Raw genomic sequence first — 23,908 nt, forward strand, 5'->3', positions numbered from 1 at the left:
TTTTCAAGCACAATTATTTGAATTAATCTGAGATATAGTCACATGAAACTCTTTTCATTTTAATAAAAGCCTATATCATGTCACGTTCATTTGTTTCGAAAGGCGTTCTAAATGATGTTTGAAAAACTTGTTAACGCAAATGCAACAAATTATATTGAGTGTTATTTCCTACTCTTTTTGGACAGCTGCACTTTCTAAAGTTTTCTTAAGCTAAAGCTTAAATTAAAGATGGTGTGCAGAAAAGCCTTAATAGTAGTTAAATATGATTGTTTTATAAACAAATTTTTGGTATGATTTACCCTCGTTTATGGTATTAAGCTATACTGCTGCCTAAAACAAATTTTAGATGGTGTGCAGAAAAGCCTTAATAGTAGTTAAATATGATTGTTTTATAAACAAATTTTTGGTATGATTTACCCTCGTTTATGGTATTAAGCTATACTGCTGCCTAAAACAAATTTTAGATCACTATCCTTAAAATTTCTAGCCCCAGATAAAATTTATTTATTTACTTCTTTTTGTTACCAACAATTTGTAAATTATTCGCAACAAAAAAAAAATCTATACAAAATTTACTAACTATTATAAAGAGGTCTTTACAAAAATAGAAAGGAAAGGCGACTGTCACATTATAAGTTTGTAACGCCATGATGCTCGATAAAATTTTAGCTTTTCACGGTCACGCTAGAACACCTTATAATATAGGTAAAATTGCATGAGTTTCATATTACCATCTCTGAGACTTAAACTAATTAGATTAAATCACGATCCGCACTACGCTAAGTGCGTTTATCAACAACAACTTATTATGTATATATATTGCAATAATTTATTCGTTCATTCGATAAATTTTATTTTTTACACTTTGGTAAAATAACTATTTATAATAGAGTTAAAATCTGTATCTGTTTGACTTGGAGACATTTTCATTTACTACTTATTTAAAATATTCGGAAGATTCTTTAACAATTTTTATATTTAAATTTTACAAAATTTCTACTTACAAGACATGTTTTTTAAAAAATAATTTAAGGCCGAACTGTTCAATAAACATGGCATTCATATCTATACTATGAGTTGGTATAAGTGCTAATTGTCTAAAATTACAGCTACATAACACCATTGCTTTTAAATTTTTACGTCGTTTCTAAAATTGTTTTTGGATTTTTGATCAAAATCGGTGCTAATATTATTTTTATTTGGGACCATAACATTTAAATTTTAAATGATTGGTGCTAATAGTAAGGACAATTTGAAGCAAATAGGTTCTCACAGATGTTAATATAAAAAATTTTTTGTTAATATTTTCAAGTTCAATATCTACTTGATTTATGAATTATCACAGATGAAACTCCATTCATCAAATTTTAAAAAATATTACATTTTAACTAGGTTATTTCTACACAGGAATGACTTTATTCATTTAAATCGAAGTGTCTATGTACATAGATGCGTCGTTACAATTTCAAATATTTTTAGGGCAATTGTTCCCACCCTTAAAGAAACGTCTTCATACTTCTACATTGTGCCGCATTTAAGATGAAGACCTGAAAATGCCGCATTTAAGATGAAGAACCGAAACCTAAAATTTAAAATCAGCCTACTACAAATTGACAAATAGGCGCGATTCTTAATACCTTGTCGAGCGTCAGAGATGGTTAGAGATGTCGAAAAAAAAGTATTAGAAAAAGTTGCTTAGACTATTTTGTTTTAACCCGTATACCGATTTTCATGACAAAATTCGCATTTTTAATTTTTTCATTATTTTGGTTTACACTCAAAACTATAACAAGATTATTGAAATATTTGAATACATAACGACTTTTCTAAGCAACTTTTTCTAATAGTTTTTTTCGATATTTCTAACCATCTCTGACGCTAGACAAAATATCAAGAATGGCCCTATTTGTCAATTTGTAGTAGGCTGACTTTAAATTCTGATTTCGGTTAAGTATTTTAAAAAAAGTGACCCCCATCACTCTGTATGACTGGGCAAAATTTCAAATCGATATTCTTATAAATAACGAAAATATCAGAGTGTCTTCATCTTAAATGCAACACACTGTATATTCTATAGAAGAAGTTCATTTTGGATTTCAATAACTGAATTTGTTGAACAAAATGTTCTCTATCTAATTCTTTAAATTATATTTAAACATTTTGTGATCAATTAGAGAAGAATGTTATCCAACTAATCCTTTGATAACATATGCATTAAAATGATAATTTTCTAAACTCAAGTTTGTATATTAATGTACAAATATACAACTCTAAAAACTAATTTCATGTTTTGTAATAAATATTTAGGGTGGGTTGGCAATAAAACCTGAAATATACTTCGCAATAATCGTAGAGATAATACCATAGAGCTGCAAAGTCACCGCCCAAACGGTTGATAGAAATAGAGACAGGTAAAGAAGGTGTGTATAGCTGTCTTTTTATCTCTTATACGCCTACAACTTCTGCCTCTTTCTATCTTTTTGCGTTTCTTTTGTCTTTACAGCTCTATGATATTATCTCTATGGTAATAAAACTTGAATTTCAATTTTTAGTTAAGAGGATGTGGCAAAGAGAAAAGTTTTTGTTATCATATAAGTAATGTTTAATGTATAATGTTCCTTTCGTCACAGCTAGTTCAGCTAGTCCAATGACTTCCGTGTACTTTCTAGTGACTCAGGTTCGTTTTTCTAAGTGATACTAATAAGCATCTATATGCCATGCCATAAAGGCTAGAAACATTTTCTCTGTACCATTATTTTTCTTTGACTTTCAGTTTTTTCATCAATGATGGTTTTATATTACAAGAAAAATACCAATAAAAATGGTGTCTAATTAATAAAGTAAAGGATTTAAAACACAGATTTTTTTTGTTTTTATGTACATAAATAATTTTTTAAAGTATAATTAACAATTTTATATAAAAAACAACACACTATTGATATGTATTCGATATTTCAAATAAGGAGAATTTTATTTCAGTCGACATAGCCTGTGTCATCAAATCTTCTATACATTTTTTTCAATTATTAAATTTTCAAAGATGTCGTCCATCTTTGAACGCCAAGCCACATTCAAAGGACCTCGCACAATTAAATGTAGCCTCCATTTTGGTAAAACATTTTCAAATTTTGGCAAATGATAGTTTAAGTCATTCTGAATAAAAGTTCCGATGGTCACAAGAAAATGTATTCATTTATATCAAAAAAATTATTGTAATTTAATTGTCAAAAATCATGTACGTATATGTAGCTGAAAATATTGATCTTAACACTTCATATTATTGATCCACTGAAGTCTGAATATTTAACACTGCTTCTTCTTTGAATTTCGTAACATATTCTTCAAAAAAACAATAATTAAATAACAACACCCTTACATCAAAAAACACACGTAGGCATGTAGTTATACATACCTGTATATGTTTTTGCCTATACACACAGACGCATATATTATACAAATGAGTACATTTTCCAACTTTAATTTAGCTATAACATGAAATCCGGCGATTTTCATAACTTGAGACCATGGGAACTTTTCTTTAGAATGACTTATCATGACCTATCATTTGCCAAAATTTGAAAAAGTTTGACCGAAATGCAGATTACATCTAATTTGTGCGAGGTCCTTTTACAAAGTGAAACAACTTTGAAAATTGTATTCAGATTTGTATAAATTTTTATAAATTTATAGCACTTTCACCTCTAATAGTTTTTATTTACCTACATAGATACAAATTTTTCTTCTTTAAAAAAAAAGTAAATAAATAACAAGAAATCACAATGTCATAAATTCATTCATCCAACTCAATCATCAAGTATATTATTAAAATAAATAATATTTGAAATTGTCTCCAAATACCTAGAATATTTTTAATATTTATATTATAATTTTAAATCTCTATATTTTTTAATTTCGTCGATTATAATAATATTTTAAAATTAATTAATTATAGTTATTTAATTACATAATGTTATGTTAACGATTAAGATTCAAAATTAATCTAAGCTTGAAATGTCTCATAATCTATAAATGATTATGTAGAGATCGGATCGAATCAGCACAGTACGAGATAAACGAAACAAAACCGTTGTCACAGTACCCTGCAAAATTAGACTGATAAATGGCTTTCTGTGAAAATTTTTCTAACCCAACAAAAATTTCCTTTGGGTCATTCTGTTCAAAAGTTCTCACGGCCACAAAAACGAGTAGTTTTCGAGCTACAGGCGATCAAAATTACCAATATATTATAGTTTTAGTATATGACTAGGAAAATGGCTTTCTGTGAAACTTTTTCAAATCACCCCAAAATGTTCTTCAGATCGTTCTGATCAAAAACTCTCACGGCCACAAACCTTTTTAACGAGTAGTTTTCGAGCAACGGTCGATGAAAGGTACACATATATTATATGACTAGGAAAATGGCTTTTTGTGAAACTCTTCAAACGGCCTTCAAAATGTTCTTCGGGTCGCTCTGATGAAAAGCTCTTACGGAATTCTCAGAATTTTTCAACGGGAAGTTTTCGAGCTAAAACTAAATATATGGCTGCGGAAAGGTCCAGCATAATCGTGTTGGTTTTTTAAACTCTTCTAATTTATAAAAAATAATGCAAGCACTGGCATTCAACACTTTCTATACAGGGTATTTCAACAATTAACCTAGTCAATTGTTGGTTTTAATTATTAGATATTATTAAAATTAAATTTTAAATTTAAGCTTGTTTTGGTGAAGGTTAAGATTGTCCCATGCTAAATGCATAGAACAAAGTATCTGCAACTTTAATTAAGTAAACAAAATTTTTTTAATTTTAAATTGATGAAAAAATATTTTTGTCTATTTCTTTTTACTAAACAATATTTTTTAATTAATTATTCAATTCTATATTTAATTATTTCGAAGAGTTTTGATGACAATTCGTTCAATTCCGACCTTTGCTAGGAACCTTAGGCTAAACCTTCGACTTCGGCCGAAATTCAGACCGAAGCCGAAGGTTTAGTGAAAGTGCTTATTTTTGGCCGAAGGTGGCCGAAACCGAAACTTGGGTCAGGCACTAGTTAGGTTTGAGAAGTATTTACAAAAGTCCATTTGTTAATAGTTCAGGGTTTGATTTGAACGATGCTTTTTCTGATGTCCATAGCCGATGAAAAGAGTGGAAGTTTTGTATGAATTAAATGATTCTTTGCGTATTTACAATTGATATTTCGTTTTATTATGTATTAGAAATGCTTTAGCGATCACTGATAAACAAAATGAAAATTTTTATGGTAGTGTTGTATTTTGTCTATAAGGTTTTCGTGTTCTTTTGAAGTCATTGCGCTGTTGAACTCACATCCGGTTGTGTGCTGAAGTTAAAGTTTTTGTTTTTCCACAACTCATGCAAAAGTTACAGGTACCATATTTTTTCTAACCGCGTACATAAACAACACAGAATAGCATATAGTAGTTTGAATCGTTGGACAGCTATTTGGTTTAACCGGCAAACTGCTTTCTTGTCACTGTAGTATGTGCACTCTTAATTTATTGTGGAAAAATTTTGATTAGAAAACTTGAAGCGCTGCGTAAGTAAGGGAAAGTGCTACATAATGTTCCCTCGGCATAAAATAATCCCGGGGTGTTTTAAGTGAACTAAATTAATCATCCAACAAAGATTTATGGCAATGTATAAGCTATTTTGTGTTTTGTAGCAAAAATATTAATTTTACTGCTTATTATCTATGGCAAGTCTTTCAATGTAAAATGACCTTTTTTGTGGTAGTTTTTGCCGGCTGGTTGTTTTACTCTTAGCTTCTGTTGACTTTTAATAATATTATAATAAATTTTGATAAGCGTGTAATAAATTTGAATGCCAGTTTTTATGACGATATTCAAATATGTCGTTACAGGTAACATGATCCCCTTTATATACGTTAAATAATCTCTATTTTGTGTGTAATATTACGATAGGTAAAATAATCCTTCATTGTGTTGATTTAGACGATTTTACCAGTGATTTTTGTTTTTTTTTACCAGTGATTTTACCAGTGATTTTTGTTTATGTGAACTGTTTGGTAAAAAATGCATTGGGATCATTTTACCCACCAATTCTCTCTCTTTCAAGGCCAATAAAACGATCCTTTTTGAGAAGAAATAATGAATAGTTCTAAAAATTTGAAATTGGAATTGCCAATATTGCCAGCTTTAATTAAAGAAACCCAAAATATTTCGACGTTATACATATCTCGAATAGTTTGGCTATAAATTACATTTTTTGAGGGGGATCGTTATAAGACACTCTCCCCTAGGCACCTTTAGAGTTGCAAATGAAACAATCTCTTAATTATACATTACATTTTCTTAGAGCCGGACAATTTTGTTGAGTCCTGATCGTCAACATATCCATATTTTAAGTTACAATATAAATATATAATAATACTATTCAATTAATAATAATACTTTAATCATCCCATTTCGGGAACTCTTGTTCACTTATAAACAAATCTTTAGAATCAACTCTACGTGGCGGTGGGGGTCTTGTTCCTTGTGGCCTATTAATCACAGATCTTGTATTATTTGTGTTTACATTATATTGCGTTTCAATTTGACTAAATTGTTGATTTTTTTTTGCTGTTGATTTCGATGGCGGTGGAGGTAATTGTGTTGGAGGTCGTGTATCTTGTGTTGATGATGCCCAAGCACCCGTATAGCCTATTGTTGATGTATTTTGTGGTTGATATGTGGGATTACTTGGTGCTTGTGACGACCACGCATCTTCAGATTGTTCCCATAATTTATTTGGATCATCCCATGTATAAACTGGTTGCTCTTGTGCAATATACGATGCATCTGATGTTTGTTTTGAATTGTATTTTTGGGTTTCGTCGGCCGTCACTGTTAATTCAATATTATTTAAATCACCATCGACGGGTTGATCTTCTAGTGAACTATTTTTAATGCCGTAATAGAAGTACATAATTAATCCTGAAAAATATATATATATTATTAAAAGTTTGTAATTGTTGTTAGTTATGTTTCAGGGAAGAGCATTAAGAAATTTAAACAATGTGAGTTTAAATTGTAGTATTTTCCAGAAAACGGAAGCATCTGCTGAAATTTTTTGAAGGCCTTGCTGAATAATAGAAGCAGATGCGTTAGAGAAATTTTGTCGATATAATTATCGTTACAACCGATTGAATATTTAGTTACCAATAATAATTCTAAAGGAATACATGTTTCTCCACCTTCTAGGAGAAAAATTCTGCCGTAAAAGATAATGAGCCGCCATTGCAATTTATACAAGACAAAGCCGATTGTCATGTAGAAATGAAGCCTATAACATATAAAACGACTGGATTAAAGTTAATGACTTGTAGAGAAATGAATTCATGGACTGGTAAAGGAGAAGTTAGTAGCCAGTAACTAAAATATGCCAAGCAAGCAGTGGAGAAACACACGCAGGATGCTATAGACTCTCTACATCTGATAGATCAACGCGTTAAAGAATATTTAAATAAAATTATATCGATAAAGCACAATGAATGATGACAAAACTGCACAGCTGGCGATTATTGTACGTAGTGGCGAAAATTATTAGTCCATCGTGGCCTATAAAACATATTCTTGTCTGAATATTTAATTACTTTTGGAGGATGAAAATCAGCTACTGATGGCAGTGATTGCATTGAGGAGATAGATGGAAGGAAATTGAACATATTATGTTGTACCACCGTTCAGTGTTGAAAACGACCGCTTCATTAGAGTGAGGGTAGCTTTTTGAGAGAACCGAAGGAAGCAACGAAAAAACTCTAAAAAGATAATGAATGCTTAATTATAATGATTTTGTGATAATTATTGGAGCACAATAGACCACATGATCTAAAGTAAATGGTTTGCTTTTTATCTGGATAGTCTAAAACAAATCGTATACAGAAACAGTGGAACAAATTGATCCAAAATCTCCTGAATATTTCTTCGAGTCTCTTTTTGGAAGTAATATCAGTTTAATGAGAATAATGCAGTTTTATCTGTAAAAACATGAAAACTTACCTAAAGTCATCCAAATAACAAAACGCACTAATGTTAAGATTGATAACTTGAATATTAGATAAATATTAACTGTGACAGCAATTGCAGGAACAAACGGTAATCCTGGAGTCATAAATACAACAGCATTTCTAAAAGAATATTAATTTAAAATCAAGTTTACTTAGAATGGGAAACTTATAAGAACTTTGGTTGAATTTTTTTTTACCTATTTTGTGGTTTTCTTGAAATGGCTAACAGTACGGCAACAATTGCAAAAAAGAAGAAGAATAGAAAAAACGTTATTGTTGATGTCATATTGTGGATACCACAAACCACAATTATATCAAAAATAAATATTAAAATGTATAAAATTCCAACAGCTTTCATAACATACATCCCCGACTCTTCGGTAGCTGGGCCAGTATCGACCCATGGAAATATTGCAGGACATAAATACGTTGCAGCCTACAACAAAATGAATCCAATAAATTTTTGTGTAACTACATATACAAAACTAATCTTACCTGCAATCTTCTTCCAAGGTATCCCAGGCTTGGACCCACAGTTGAGCTCATCATACCACCAGTGCTAGTAGCACTGCCTGCACCATGTAATGTGCCTTAGAGATAAAAAACATAATATTTTAAAGAAAATAAATAAATGGACGAATGAGTTTAATTAAAATACGTATATGAAAGTGAGGAAAATTAATGGAATTCATTTAATTATAAATCAACAAATTTCTAAAAACGGTGCTATTAATCTATGAAATATATGAAAAATTCTCTCTGAGAAAAGTATGCACTGAAGAAAGATTTCAAAACCACTCCAAACTTGGGAATAAAATGCAAAATTTGAGTATTACAAGGCAAAAAACCCCGCACTCGCTCGAGAATGGTTAGCTGTGTTAGCATTACCTACTTCAATTTAATTAAAAAGTATTTTCCATAATGGCTTTTTTGAGTGGATATTTTACCTCAGGGATCTTTTTCTGATTTTGTGGGTATTTTTATTATGAATTTATGGTACACTATTTTATGTGGAGTGTACATACCATAAAATTTATTTTCAGTTCTATCCGACACTAAAAATTGGTCGTCCCTCATTGAAAACTCTTCTTCGGGCTCCTCACCACCATACGTGTCGTCACTATCAGGTGAACTAAAAAATATTTACACATTATGATAATAGCCTGTTAAATACCATTCACCTGTCAAATACCATTAAAGTAACTAGGCTGGTCAGAAACTTAAGTCAGCTAATTCTCATACCTGCGTGTAACACGCCGAACCATAACTCGCTGTGACGATACACTAGTATTCATGTGCATACCGGATCCAATATCCCCCAAAATACCTGAATGCATATTTCCACCAACCATTGACGATGAATCTAACGCACTTTTTAATGTATCTGGATGTAGTTCATTGCTGTACAAAATTTGACCCCCATTATTTGATTTATTTAAGTCTTCTTTGGTTGGTGAGCCTATGTTTGGTGTTCGTAAACTTTGAGGCAATAATTCAATTAAATTTTTCGAATGAGGTTGATATCGTAATATTAGAACGCAAGTGGACACTAACGTATATGCGAGTAATGTACCAATCGACATCATTTCAACTAATACTTCTAAACGAATTATTAACGCTGCAAAAGCGGCTGCAACACCACTTAATAATGTGGCCATTGCTGGCGTGCCTGTTAATGGCCAAATTTGTGAAAAATATCTATAACAAAATGTTACAATTTAATCATATTTGAAAAATTTATTAGCAAGAGCAAAATAGTTACCTGAAAATTAAACCATCTTGTGCCATTGCATATACAATTCGTGGCATTGGGAACATAGAACCAAACATGCTGACAGTTAAACCAGCTAAAGCACCCACAGCTACTATGTATTTACATTTGTAGGCACCAACTTGCCCAAACATTTCAACAAGGGCAGAGTCTGGATCAACTTGTTCATAAGGAACTAAAATACAAATTAATCAGGCTGAAACATTCTTTTTGTAGTATCTAAGATACAACATAAGCAATTTTGGCCATTATTTTTTGGAATACAAATCTTTGCTCTGTTAAATTGACTATCACTAATCTTTTAATTGTACTTTTATCACTAATCTCAAGTCTTCGACAAACGTAGGTAGGTTTTAGGGTGGACTTAGGATATATTATATTAGAAATAATAAAATAAATTACCAATTAATGTTAACATCATTGCGCTGGTGACATATGCAATTAAAATTATAATTAAACTGGAAACAATTGCAAGTGGAATTGATTTCTTTGGATTTGTAGCTTCTTCTCCGGTTGTGGCAATTATATCAAAACCAATAAATGCATAAAAACATGTTGCCGCACCAGTAAAGACCTAAAAACGAAATTAAAAAACGATAAATTCTCGTAATTGAAGAAAAAAATTTTTTAAAGCATCTGTACTAAATGTTTATTTGAACTGATCTTGCTAAGAAAAGAACAAAAATAAGTTATTCTTATATATGTTTGTATTTTATTTTTATTCTTAATGTAATCCTCGTTTTCTTCAATGTTTCATAGATAAAAGCTGTATTGTTTATTGTATTATTTAAGGTAAAAAGCTTTTTATAAAGTGTCAATTTTATGTTGTGTTAGGTATATGATGGAGACGCTATTTTGTGAACAATAGCTAATCAAAATTATGTGGTATAGTTTTTGAATACATTAATCCTCATTATCGCTTACATTATGTAACTTAATAAAGTTTGTAAGCTTAATAAAATTGCAGTTTAAAACTCGGTGGGTGAAGATAGAGAAGGATGTCCTGAAGCCTGAACACAAAATTGTGTAAAATGTAACAAGTTTGGTTACCAATTTTTTTATGTTAGAATAATAGTCTACAGTACAGTGGAAGATATGGTTTCGTGAATAACACTCTTACGAAACTTCGTGAGTGGCTTCATATTTCAGTATAAAATACAACGTTCACATTAACGAAAACTTTGAAATTGGGGCGTTTTCAATGTAGAAAACGGTAAACATGTCAACTAAACGACCCATTGAAAAAATATAAACAACCATTTGCTTTGAATATAATAAGAGAGAACAATGGTGGCCTACAAAAATATAGGGCCGTTTGCTTTCACCCCCAACATGTAGGAAAAATTACTGGCCCACAAATTTCATGAGTCGTTTTCTCAGACCTGCGCCTTAAACATGTCAATGTAAAGAATATATGTTTTATTATTAACACTTGTAGACCACGAAAAACAGATGAAAACTGAGCTATTTTATAAACAAAAAATGTAGTGGCCTACTTTATTGAATCATATGTCGTAATCTATAAAAAAATAAAAACCAAAGTTTTCGTAAATGTAAACGTTTTAGGTTACACTGAAATGAAGCCGAAGTTTCGTAAGCGTGTTATTCACGAAACCATACCTCTTCTGTACTGTAGACGATAACGATATAAACAAGAAATATTAGGACGCCCCTTGTATCGTATCCAGCTGCTACATAGATTAAGTTTTAAGCTGCAATTTTTTTTGACAATGAAGGAGTTACACAATGGTCGTCAGATTTTAAATTAACACTCTTTATAAAATAGTTCATTGTAAGAGTGAATGTAAGAAAAACTTACGCCTGACCATCCGTATGGGAGGAATCCTTTATGTTGAGTCCAATTATCTGTGTCTACATAAAATAAGCCTGCGGTCATAACAAACACCCACACAGCAAGGTTGATTGCATTTAATACATTGTTGAATATAAGGGACTTTTTTACTCCAGCGGCCATTAGTAACATCATCAATAATGTTATAACAAATGCCAGAAAATCCGGTGGTCGCCCTGAAACAATTTTACAAATATATTTTTTGGGTAGTAATATGCAATTCAATAAATACAAGGAAAGAAATTAATCGATTAACTTAACCCTAAAATATTTTAATGTATTTTATTCATAATGAGTAATAAATAGCACCAGGAATAGAGAAGCTAAAATTATTGAGTCATTAAAAGTAATTATTATTAAAAGTAGTCCCAACAATTTTTGGGTCTCGCTGAAAATTTGATGGTAGGTACTTGGTAGGATGTAAAATAAAATGGAAAGCTTTTGCAAAATTGGGAAATTGTAAATGAAAAAACTGTTTTTCTCCAACAATATGAAAGCTATATACAGTTACACATCATTTTTTGTTCGACTTTCTAGCATCAAGACTGGTTGATATTTGTTATTTTTACACTTAACATTTCGTGCATATAATCGAAAACAAGTTAAATCATACGAAAAAATTTTATTTTCTTCATAGCTCCATATTTGCCAATTAATATTTCTTAAAAATTGAATAATTCGATTTCACTTTTAGATCTCAGTAAGAATTATTTGTACAGGAACGAAAGCCAATCGAATCTCTTTTCGATTTTATAAGCTTCATTTTGATATTACAATCTGTTGATTGAATGACCGATTTACGAGTGATTCCCGAAAAATTGTTAAAATTTGGGATTTCGTAAGTGATTTTTGATTAAGTAAGATATAATCAAATGAAAAAAAGTAAAAAAAAAATTGTTCAGAACTTTTTTCAGATAAGGTGTAGATAATTTTCAAGTTGTTAGAGGAAAACTAATTTTAAATTTTCGTTTTCTATTTTTCGATTTTCCAAAAGCTTTACGAGCCCAGAATTTTGATATGTTGTTTAACAGCTTATTTTTCAACTACTAAATTTATAACTAAATTTTCAGCAAGGTCCTGAAATCTTTGAGCTTTAAATATCTATACTTGTAACATTAGTACAAGACACAGTAAGGTCGACCTTCACCCTCCTCATAACCAGATGAGACAAATATTTTATGAAATTTTATTGATTGATAACATGACTATGATAGCTTAGTTAAATTAATTTTAATCATTATAATTAATTTTCGTAACAATTTTTTGAGGGCCAGCCTCAAACATACTATTATTATCGTAATAAAATTATCTTTCTTCTGATACCAATTTCGATTGATTCACAGATCTGTGTAGTTATCTATTTTGGCTTACATGTTCATATGGTATACAGGAACTAAACTGATTTGTCAACCAATCGAAATTGGTATTAATTACAAAAATATTACAGGCTTGCCTGCAAATAACTGTTATGCTAAAAAAAATTGATAAAAATTAAACTGCCCATGTACACTTTTTGATAGGCAAACTATCACAGGCGTATTTATCAATCAATAAAATTTTATAAAAAATATGTCCCATCTGCTTATCAGATGGATGAAGGGCGATCTTACACCGCCTCTTAGACTACATAAAAAAAAGGTGATAAGAATTGTAAAAGGTTATTCAAAAATACTATGGAAAACTTGGCAATAATCTTTTTAAAAGAAGATACATGAAATCAAAATTTGCACTCGAAATTGTTGAAACATTTTTTTCCATTTCTTATTTCTCAACTCATTAAATGCGATGAACTGAAGTTCAAACAACCATCCAAACATCACTTTGAATTCAATTATTTTATTGAAAATAAAAAATTATAATTTAATATACAAATACTTTTAATTGGATTGTAAAAAAGCGCTTTAATAAAATATTGTTGAACGGTCAAAATTTATTACAGTTTCGTTTGCGTTTTTTCCTTGAACGTATATGAACGTTCAACTGTTAAATTATATTACATAGTATCACAAAAGTAGTTTGTTTTGCTATACGAATCGAGATTCTCTTTTGTTTCTCTATCTTCTCTCATTTTTATTTTTGTAAGTGCACATTCTCAGCAACACTCTGAGAATAGTTTTTCCATTCTTTGAATTGGAATATTTCCAGGAGAATGGAAGTTCATTACTCTCGAAAAACAATACCCTGATGCAATCGGGTAAAAATTGTCGATATTATACACTTATGCTTAGACTGGCAGCCAATAGCAGTTTCGATTACCTTATGCCTGTCATTGATACATGTATTTAAAGCTAAGTGGTGTAAGTCACGGAAAAGTTGATATTAAGACGGCATGATTTTGTCTGTTAAAACAAGAAACTTTATCAAATTTTCACTTAAGACAATGAATGTCATCATACTTTGATGCCATCTAACATGACCTCAATAAACTAACAGATACTATACATAATCGTGATCAGCGACCCTGAAAACCTCCGAGTATACTTTTTTGGTCCATTTTGTTGAATATTTACATTGCTGCATTGAGGCTTGAATTATCCCGATGTATACTTTACTGACCCATTTTATTGAATATTTTCAACGTTTACAAATTTTCAAAAATCATGTCAGAAATGGATTCTAATAATTGGCCTATTTGGCCAATAGCAATGGCCAAACTTTCTAGCGAAAGTAAGTTAGATCTAGATTTTAATTTATGCACCTTCAAGAACATTAAAAAAAAATTTGACCAATAGATTGAGGTACAAAAATGTGCCTACCATGTCTTGCTATTATAACTTAGACCACCCTGTATATTAGTTTCCTTTTTCTAACCCACATAAGGTTTCAGACGGTTTAATTAATCGAGTTTCTAACTAAGCCACCAAGCTTATGTCTAGTAAATTAAAATCGTAATCTTTGCTCTAAAAGTAAATTATATTAAAATTACAGATATACTAAAATTATTTAACAATTTTATTTATTAGAAGAGTGCGCGGTTTTAGTAACGCTAACTTGGAAATTATAAATTTATATTGCTTCAAAGCAATAAAATTTTTTTTATAAAATTGCTTTAAATTATTTTAAAATAATCAATTTTTACCTGTAGAAAGAGGATACTCTAGTAAACCCGACAATACTCAGGTGCCAGGCATATTTTATCCCAGCCTAATTTCAAAATTCACACTCTCTAAAACGTTACCAATTCTTATTTCAAAGATTATGAATAGCATTAAGATAGGGCTAAAAATTATTGTTTTCTGTTCGTAACCGGTATGATACGTAGGAAAATTTCAATAAGAAAGTTCTTCTTTATAGAATAACTATTTCCACAGTCGCATTCTAGGTTAAAATTTACCTTATTTTTGTAACTGATAAAGGATTGAAGATAATTTCAATTAGAAAGTTATTCTATAAAGAAGAAAATTTCAATTAGAAAGTTATTCTATAATGAAAAACTTTCAAATTGAAATTTTCTTCTATCCTTTATTAGTTACGAACAATAGGTGAATGTTAACCTTCTGTGTCTGAAAGATAGAGTGTGATTGTGGAATTAGTTATTAACTAAATGACCCTTACAATAATTAAATGTTTCAATGGCAGGCATTAGTTTGTACGACAATCGGAGTGTTGTTAGGTTTATATTTTAAACACATTGTAATATAATGGGGTTAATTCAATTACAATAATAACAAAAATAAAACAGAATAAAAACCGCAGTTAATAAATACAGTTATTTAATAATCTCTTTTGATATTATGGAATATTAAATACGCGTAAAAATATTATTGAAAAAAAATATAATTGTTGAAAGGTCTCATTTACCGATAAAATTAATTTGATAAAATGAGAAATGCAGGACAGCTATTTAGCTTTAACAATTTTTTAACAATTTAGGAAGTATATTATTTTAGCACCTATGTACAGTATGTCTCAGAAGTCCTTAGCCACCCTTTAATAAGAGATTTTCTACTAATATATTTGAGATGCAGATAAACGTTTCAAGCCAAAATTGTTTGTATCTAAGGAGGCATCTCATAAGCACTATATGGATTGAACTTTAAGCTTGAAGGTCCGTTAAAGGCCAATCCGTTATCATTACTGGTAAGAGATAGAAGACCGCTTTAAATTAGAAAGTTTTCCCTCATAAAAATGCTAATTGTTTGTTTGAAACAATTTTTTGAAACATAGATTGGTTCGGAAATGTTGACTAAGTGGAATTGCGCCTTAATATGTCTGTCACCTAGGTAACCGCGATGTTTTTTAGAATAAAATATTTAACTGTTAATTTATTTTGGATTGTGAAAAATTTTAAAAACAAAAATTCTTTGAATTGAATAGATAAGCTTTGAATAAAAAAGCGTCATTTTATATTTATGACTAGTCTTTTAGGAAGCATCCTTAAAAAGAGCATAATGTAGTTAATTGATTAAAACACAGAAAATCGCTAATATGAACGTATGCATACTATTTTGGAAGCAGCGTCGGTATACTGTATGCTTTTTTGCTTTCGTTGGAGTTTTCATGACTTACTTAATGAGATTAGATTTCACTTATACCGTGAATGTAATGGCGAAAAAAGATCCCTCCAATATCGATATAGATAAACGTGTAAGTAAGTAGAACACATATAAATTTAATTATAGATGATTTTTCAAAATGTTTCCAACCTAATGTTTCGAAAACGTGTTGGAAAATTTAAAAAAATTAGAAAACATGCATCTCCTCATTTCTCGAATGAAAATACAATATTTAGTTTTTTTTTAATACTGGGACAGTTTTAAGGCCAAACAAGGGTCATTTATTATATCCAAATACTCAAAGATTAATTTCTATCTTTTCTTCGAAAAACAGGAAATTTTTTTCCTTGCTATTCTTACAGTGTTTAACCGGAATGTACCTTAAGTAAAATGCCGTCAATTGGCGTCTAGGAATAAAAGAATAAGTCAATTCAAAGAATAGGTAATATCTGCTGAAAAAAAGGTAAATAAAGTAATAAACAAGGAAAAGAATAATAATTCCATTAAAAAAAAGAGTTTACCCCTGTTTGGCCATGATCCTTCATGGCCAAACAATTAAATACTATATTTGGCGTTCATTCATTTTCCTTTACCTTTTTGAAATATTAAAGAGGAAATTAAAAAATAATCATTCTGTACATTTAAATATTATATTATTCAACAAGATTGTTTAAAAAAAATTTAGAATTCGGTTTGAATGAAACTGAAGAAGCAGAATTATATTGGAGTGAAAAGCAACAATCAAGATTATTGGTATCATTTTTTTACGGATATTTGCTTACAAATTTTTTTGGAGGGTATCTATCTTATCGAATTGGTGGTAAAAAAATGTTTTTGGGGAGTATTCTTTTGGGATCTATATTAACACTTCTAACCCCAGTTTGTGCACATTGGAACTTTTATGCTCTTCTAACAACACGTTTCTTACTAGGAGTAGCTCAAGTATGTTTATTTTTAGCTGCACTTTTCAATACTCTATTCCAAACAATCAAAAAATAATTTTGTATCTTTCCAGTTAAGATACATCCGCGAATAACCATCATTATTTTGAATGACTTATTCAAGTTTTTGTTGGTATTTTTACCTCCTCGACGTTTGTACGAAATACTTTTTAGAAAAACTTGCAAAACACTCAAGACACATTTTTTATTTGTATAATATTTATCTATGGTCTGACCAATCTAAATGAATTCTTCCGAGATTTTTTTGCCCAACTCAAGTTGCAAAAAGAAAAAAAAGAAAAGAAAATTGAAAAAATCAATTTTTTTTCGGTTTTTAAAATTTGTATAAATTTTATTGAGAGTATGAACATTATATTATCTGACCACAAAATCAATATGAAAAATTCGTTGGTCTTTTGGGCTTTAATCAAATTTGTGGCTACTTTATAATCCGAATTATTATTTTTTTATTTATAATTTGTTAATACTGTATTTCTTATTTTCCCAAAAAAGATACTTAAGTTTTTGCAAGTTTTAGCGAATTTGCTTTTCAATAAAAGTGAGTACCTAATCAAAAAATAGTTTTTTTAAGTGAAAAATTTATCGCGTTACAGTAATTTTTGTTTCTTCTCGAGCCTGATTTAAAGTTTAAAACTAAGCCATTAGAATTGAAAAATGTTTGCTCAATAAAGTTTTTTAAATTTTTTAAACGATAAAATAGGATTTGACGATTTAGTCTGTTTTTATCTCGAAAACTGAAAGCTGGGCGGTTTTACTCCTTTAAAGTAAATTTAAGCTATTTTTTTTTCGTGTTTTACTCTAATAATTTAAATAATTTTGATCAATTTCTTGTATTAATTACCCTAGCGTGTGCGACAATGGTTATATTTCGTAAAACGTACTTATGATGTCCAATAGATAATCCTACCGAATTTCATTGCTTAATCTTTGTAGGTTGACTGACGTTATAATACCCGAATTAATTGTATCTTTAATTGTTCACAACAAAATAAGCCAGTAATTCAAAAATTAATATTTTTAGGGTGTTATCTTCCCTTCTCTTTTTGTTATTATAAATATATGGACTACACCTGCAGAGCGTTGCCAACTTTTTATTCACGTAATGAATGGTAGCAATATTGGCAGTGCTATATGTATACCTCTAACTAATGCCATAAGCGTTGGAATTGGTTGGCCATGGGTATATTATTTGATTGGCTCTTTTGGATTACTCTGGTGCATTTTTTGGATATTTTTAACAAGTGAATCACCTCTTACCGACAAAAGAATCAGTAAAGATGAATTAACACTCTTACAGGACAATTTGATTACATCTGTAATAGTTCGGGAAAAAATACCATGGAAGCGCATTTTTACATCTTTGCCTGTTTGGGCAACAGTTGTATCACATTGTGGACAAGCTTTTGGATTTAGTATAGTCATTCTTCGATTACCTCAATTAATGAAAGGTATTTTTAGAGGTCATTTTCCGTAGCAGATAGCTCGACTGTTTTTTTAAAATGTTTTTATCTAAGAATTACGAGGGTAGATATTTGGAAAACCGAGGGAAAAAGAGTATTCGAATTTTTCCGAGGAAAATAGCTCAACTCTTAACTAAATTTTGTTTTCTTGATTCTTATTTTTTTTAAAAGAAAACAAAAGCTAGCACCTTTTTCGCGGACAAAATTCGTAAATTTTGAAAATGGTTTTTCGTTTTTTTGATTTGTTATTCGGATGCCAACCCTATCTGATGACCAAACAGAGATTCAAAATTCCATTCCAAAGCATTTTCATGTATAAATAAATTTTTACATTCAATTACTGTTGAATCCTTGTATAGTTCAAAAAAATATTTTTTTTATAAGGAAAATCTTACTAATTAAAAGTGGTCTAATATCTCTCACCAGTAGCGAAAACGATTTAACCTTTAAGGTCAACCGTGAAGGTCGAGGTCCAATCCAAGGTGCTTACGAAAACAAAAAAAAAAACAAAACAAAACCAACCAGCAAACACCAAACCAAAAAAAAAAAAATTTTAAAATAGAGACTAAGGACTTCTGAAACATAGTGCTTGCATGGCTAGTATTATTATACAAGATGATTTTTTAAAAAGTTTCTTCAAATTTTTTCGGAAACGAATGCATATCTAAAAGCTGTAAAATTCGAGTTTCCTAATAGCTTTTCCACCAAGAAAATAATAACAAATTTTCAAAATAATATTGTTTATAAAGATTCTAATTTTTTATCGAAAAACAAATCATTTTTGCTTATATAATTTAATTCTATTATATTCCTACAGTTTATAGTCTTAAAAATCGTAAAATCAGGTATCGAAAATTGAGGTCCAGGAAACAATCATAATATGATCACATTTATTACAAAAATTTTACCTCCCCAAAAGTAACCCCTGGGGTAAACCGCTCTTACTGCCCCCGTTACGCTACACCACTGCTCGGGCCATCGGTAGGTATACAGCATGAACTTGGATAACTATTTTTGTTTTTAATCGATTGTTTTAGATTTGTATGGATTGGAAACTCATTTACAAGCCTTGCCATATTGCGTAACATCCATTTCATTTCCTTTAAGTAGTTACTTATCTGCTTTTTTAATTAGAAATGAATATTTATCAGTGACGCACGTTAGAAAATTGTTTAATTGTGGTGCATTTATTTTTCAAACATTTGCTGCAGTAGCGGCAGCTTGTTGGATGACACCAGAAGGAAGTATTACGTGTATATCTTTAATTATTGGCATTGGAGCATTTTCTTGGACAACTTTTGAGTAATGGTTTCTTTTGTTTCAATTTTAATGAAAGTTTTTATAATATAATTTGTTAATTTTTAGAGTGAACATTTTGGATTTATGCCCACAATATGCATGTATTTTAATGGGAATATCCAATACCTTCGCAACTATACCCTATTTGTTAAGTTCAGCAATTGTAGATTATCTCGTAAATGGTTCTCTGGTAGATGTTAGTAACTCCTTAATTTTGTAACTTATAAATAAAAAATTCCTTTATTTTAAAGTGTAACGAACGTGTCTCGTAAATAATAACATTTCAAAATGATGGTATTATTCGAGTGAACATTTTACGAGACTTAATGTTTAAAGTTTAAAAAAGTAGTATATGAGTAATGTAAAATTATCAAAGATGATTAATTTATTATATAACTTTAGGTAGTTAAAATCACATTTTAAATGCGCGCTAATAGTATAAACAAACAAAAAAAAAAAAAAGTGTAAAGAGTGGCACACAATTTGTGCAAATTTTCTGCTTGTCTTTTAAACGATTTATTAAAAAATTTTATTCTTTTACTAAAGCGAACTTACTTTGAAAAAAAACAATAAATAATTTTTGTCCCGCTTTCAATCTTGGAGCATGGTGCAATTAAAACTAACAAGTACAAGTAGGTTATAAACAATAAATAAACAATAATCCTTTATTTATTTTTGAAGCAAATAACAGGATGGCGAATTATGTTTATTATTACGAGCTGGTTTTACACAATTGGTTTTGTATGCTACGCAGTTAATGGATCAGGCGAAAGACAGTTATGGGCAGCTGATGAAATATCTCTATCCATACCACGAAAAACGCACAGGGATTTTTTATTAACAGAATCATTTTGTTGTTAAAAAATAATGTTAGAGTTGGTTTATTTTATGTTGGACGTTACAAACAAAGAGAATAAATAACAGTACATATATACATTTGTAATATTATTTATTTTCTTTGTTTTTAGGGACCAACATAAAATAGATTAACTCTAATTTAGTATAAGAATTATTATATAAATACATTGTATTTATATTGGTCTCTGTACATTTTTTACTTTGAATTTGGAATTAAAATTATATAGCATATTTGGTGTCAGTCAGTTTCGTCTCCACTTGTTTTTGCCGATATCTAGCATATGATACTTGATAAAGTATGATATAAGTTCGTAAATGGTTGGTGTTGTTGTATACCCTTGAAATGTGTATTTGGCTCGCAGAAACTGAGGATAATTGTTATTTGTTTTAACAGTGTCCCTTTTTTGGTGGTTTTGGAGGGAGGGGAGGCTCAAAAATTAATTTAATCATAATGAGACCAGAGAAATGGTCGTATTGATGATAATACTTCTTAGCCATGTTATAATGCAAATTACTTTCCCCTTTTATTACATGAGATTATAAGAAGATGGAATTCATTCTGTGTAGTCTATCTTAAGAACCAATCGATCAATTTCAATTTTATATATTTCATGGCTAAAAAGAAAACTTTATGCCCTTTCAAATGAGATATTACAAGGTAAGGGGTACCATTTGAAATTTCAAATCTAAATATCTAAATAGCCGTAGAATATCTCGTAAACTTCCTCGTCGATATCTAAATCAGTGGATTTTCAGTCAAATTGATGTATGTAGGTAGGGCGTGCCATTAGAAATTTTAAAGTTTCGATATCTAAGTCAATGTGTTTTTACTCAAAATAATTATCACATAAGGTCAAGAGTTATTAAGGGTGGATACTTTTGGTGGAGAGCTTCAAAAGTATTGTACTGGAAATAAGGAAAATAATAAGTAGCCTGAATGAACAAATTAAAAAGTGGCGCAATCAAAAACACAGGCGGCTATAATTTAGATTGAAGTTCTAGGAAATCGAATACCTGATTAACAAGACTATCATGCTAAAATATTTGCTCTTAGTGGAGCATAAGAGCATTATTACTGAACGCGATCGAAATTTGCACAACAAATGTACGTTAATCAAAAACTGGAGCTAATAGCTCTCACTGGAGCTAATAAATCTCTCAATAACCTTTTTTTTGCATGTTAACTATACTTTTCCTATACAACTTGTATATGGTAAAGCAAAGTATGGTATAAGTCATTTTTAGATTCCCATGTTTTATCTCATAATACTTTGATAAGCGAGGAGATCGTATTCATATTATTTTAGCCTTTTATACTACGGAATAAACAAATTTCTTTTTAGAGTTTATTGTATTATTCATGTGTAAAATGTATAATATAAATGTAGATATATACACAGAGTATAGAACGAAGAATTAGTGTCTAATACTACAGTAATTGTATTTATTATTAAGTGTTCTAACAAAGGCCTTTTACAATACTCTATGTAAGTATAAGCACTTTATATCACACAGAAAGGTCAATCTTTTTTTTTTATTCAATAAATCAAATGAGTTTAATATTGAAGTTAATATAATAGGTATTACATATAGGTAATAAACATGTATACATTTCCAATCTAAAAACTTTATCTTATTCGATAGCTGAAAATTTTTATGCTATCAACCAAAAATAGAAAAAAAAAAACTGAGTAGAAGAGTCCATCATAGAAGTCCTTTTAATTAAAAGCTACTTTTTATTGAAATGGAATTTATACAGTGTGTCGCATTTAAGATGAAGACACTCATATTTTCGTTATTCGCCCTCGGTTTATGGGTAAAATGCGTAAAAAATGAGCCCTAGCATAAGATGCCTAATTTTAACTTCCTTAGTTGAATATTTCTTCAAACAGCGTTTTTTGTAAAAATATTCGAGCAAAAGTTGTTTTACTTCTGAAGTTGGACATCTTACCTATGTTTACCTATGGGATCGAGTATTGATCCTATTACTGTTAAGGTGAAATATCTCGAAAATGGTTGAATTTTAGCAAAAATAATTATGAATACTTATAACTGGAGAAACACATTTCTATGTCGGTTAGAAAGATGATATGTTCTATCACCTGCTTTGAAAGCGGCGAGATAAACTGTCTGGAAACATTGGCAATGTGGTTTTTTTGGGTCTTGAGGCTCTCAAGTATATAAATCAGTCAACAGACCTAGCTCCTCATACCCTGCAAGCTAAAATGTTCTAAGAATTAGGTACATTCCGATTATTAGTCTATTAGAGTACCAACGGAAAAAAGGAAACATTTTTATAAAATACTTTTTTGTATTGAAAATGTTTGTCACTTACTTTGTGAGCATATCAATTATTTTTCTCTGTAAATATTTAAATTGAATTTAAGCTATTTTATTAACCGATGAAAAACAAGGAGGTCATCAAATCGAATGCATTTGTGTGTGTGTGTTACAGAATATCTCCGCCAGTTATGAACCGATTTTAATGATTGTTTTCGATTTAATTTTGTAGGCGTGGTTCTGTATAATTTCAGCAAAAACTTCCATCTCTAAGGGGAGGGAGGGCGTTATTAAAAAAAGGAAAAATACATTTTTTTAGAAATTACCAATTACTAGCAATTTTAATGCTTTTTCGGTGGTCTTGTTTATAGAAAAAATTCTACCTTTAGGGGAGATAAAAATCAATCGAAAATAAAGGGATGCTGTAAAAGTTTAATATTTTAGATTTTAGGTAAGACGTACGAAAGCAGTCCTAAAACCATAATGAGCAATTATTGCTCATTTACTCTAAAATTAGATTTTATTTTTTTGTGCATTTTTTTGGAGTCGGTTATATTTTGGCTAAATTTTTTTTTATTTACGTATAGTATGTTCTTTCTTTTGAAGCATTTTTGACAGGCTATGAGTGCTTTTATAAAGTCTTTTTCAAAATTGATTGAAATTTAATTTGTATCTACGTTAAGTTCGTTTCATATGTTTTGCAAAACACTCAAAAGTACATACAGTGTGTCCCCGGATACAGGTAACTATACTGTAAATTTTCTTATTTTGCATTTTAAGAAAAAAAGGCATTTTTTATAAAAAATTTACGTGGGGTTCTTTTAAAAATATTTTAAAATGACTTTACTTTTATCAATATCTGTCTATAAAATATTTACAATAACTGAAATTTAGCACCCCAC

At 29.9% G+C, this 23,908-nt stretch overlaps 1 protein-coding gene across 1 annotated transcript in view; it reads right to left on the reverse strand.

Moving 5' to 3' along the window:
- Positions 1–6,431: 6,431 nt before the first annotated feature.
- LOC123292736 (cationic amino acid transporter 2) overlaps positions 6,432–23,908 on the reverse strand; it is a 36,258-nt gene continuing 18,781 nt past the window's right edge. The window contains exons 4-13 of the mRNA XM_044873449.1: positions 11,619–11,827; positions 10,202–10,373; positions 9,791–9,974; positions 9,385–9,726; positions 9,271–9,312; positions 9,054–9,160; positions 8,524–8,618; positions 8,226–8,464; positions 8,021–8,148; positions 6,432–6,955 (exon numbers count right to left, since the gene is read on the reverse strand). Of these exons, the coding sequence (XP_044729384.1) occupies positions 6,432–6,955; positions 8,021–8,148; positions 8,226–8,464; positions 8,524–8,618; positions 9,054–9,160; positions 9,271–9,312; positions 9,385–9,726; positions 9,791–9,974; positions 10,202–10,373; positions 11,619–11,827 (2,042 nt within the window). The remainder of the gene's footprint in view (positions 6,956–8,020; positions 8,149–8,225; positions 8,465–8,523; positions 8,619–9,053; positions 9,161–9,270; positions 9,313–9,384; positions 9,727–9,790; positions 9,975–10,201; positions 10,374–11,618; positions 11,828–23,908) is intronic.

The sequence above is a fragment of the Chrysoperla carnea genome, chromosome 2, assembly GCF_905475395.1.
Source record: "Chrysoperla carnea chromosome 2, inChrCarn1.1, whole genome shotgun sequence".
Classification (NCBI taxonomy): Eukaryota; Metazoa; Arthropoda; class Insecta; order Neuroptera; family Chrysopidae; genus Chrysoperla; species Chrysoperla carnea.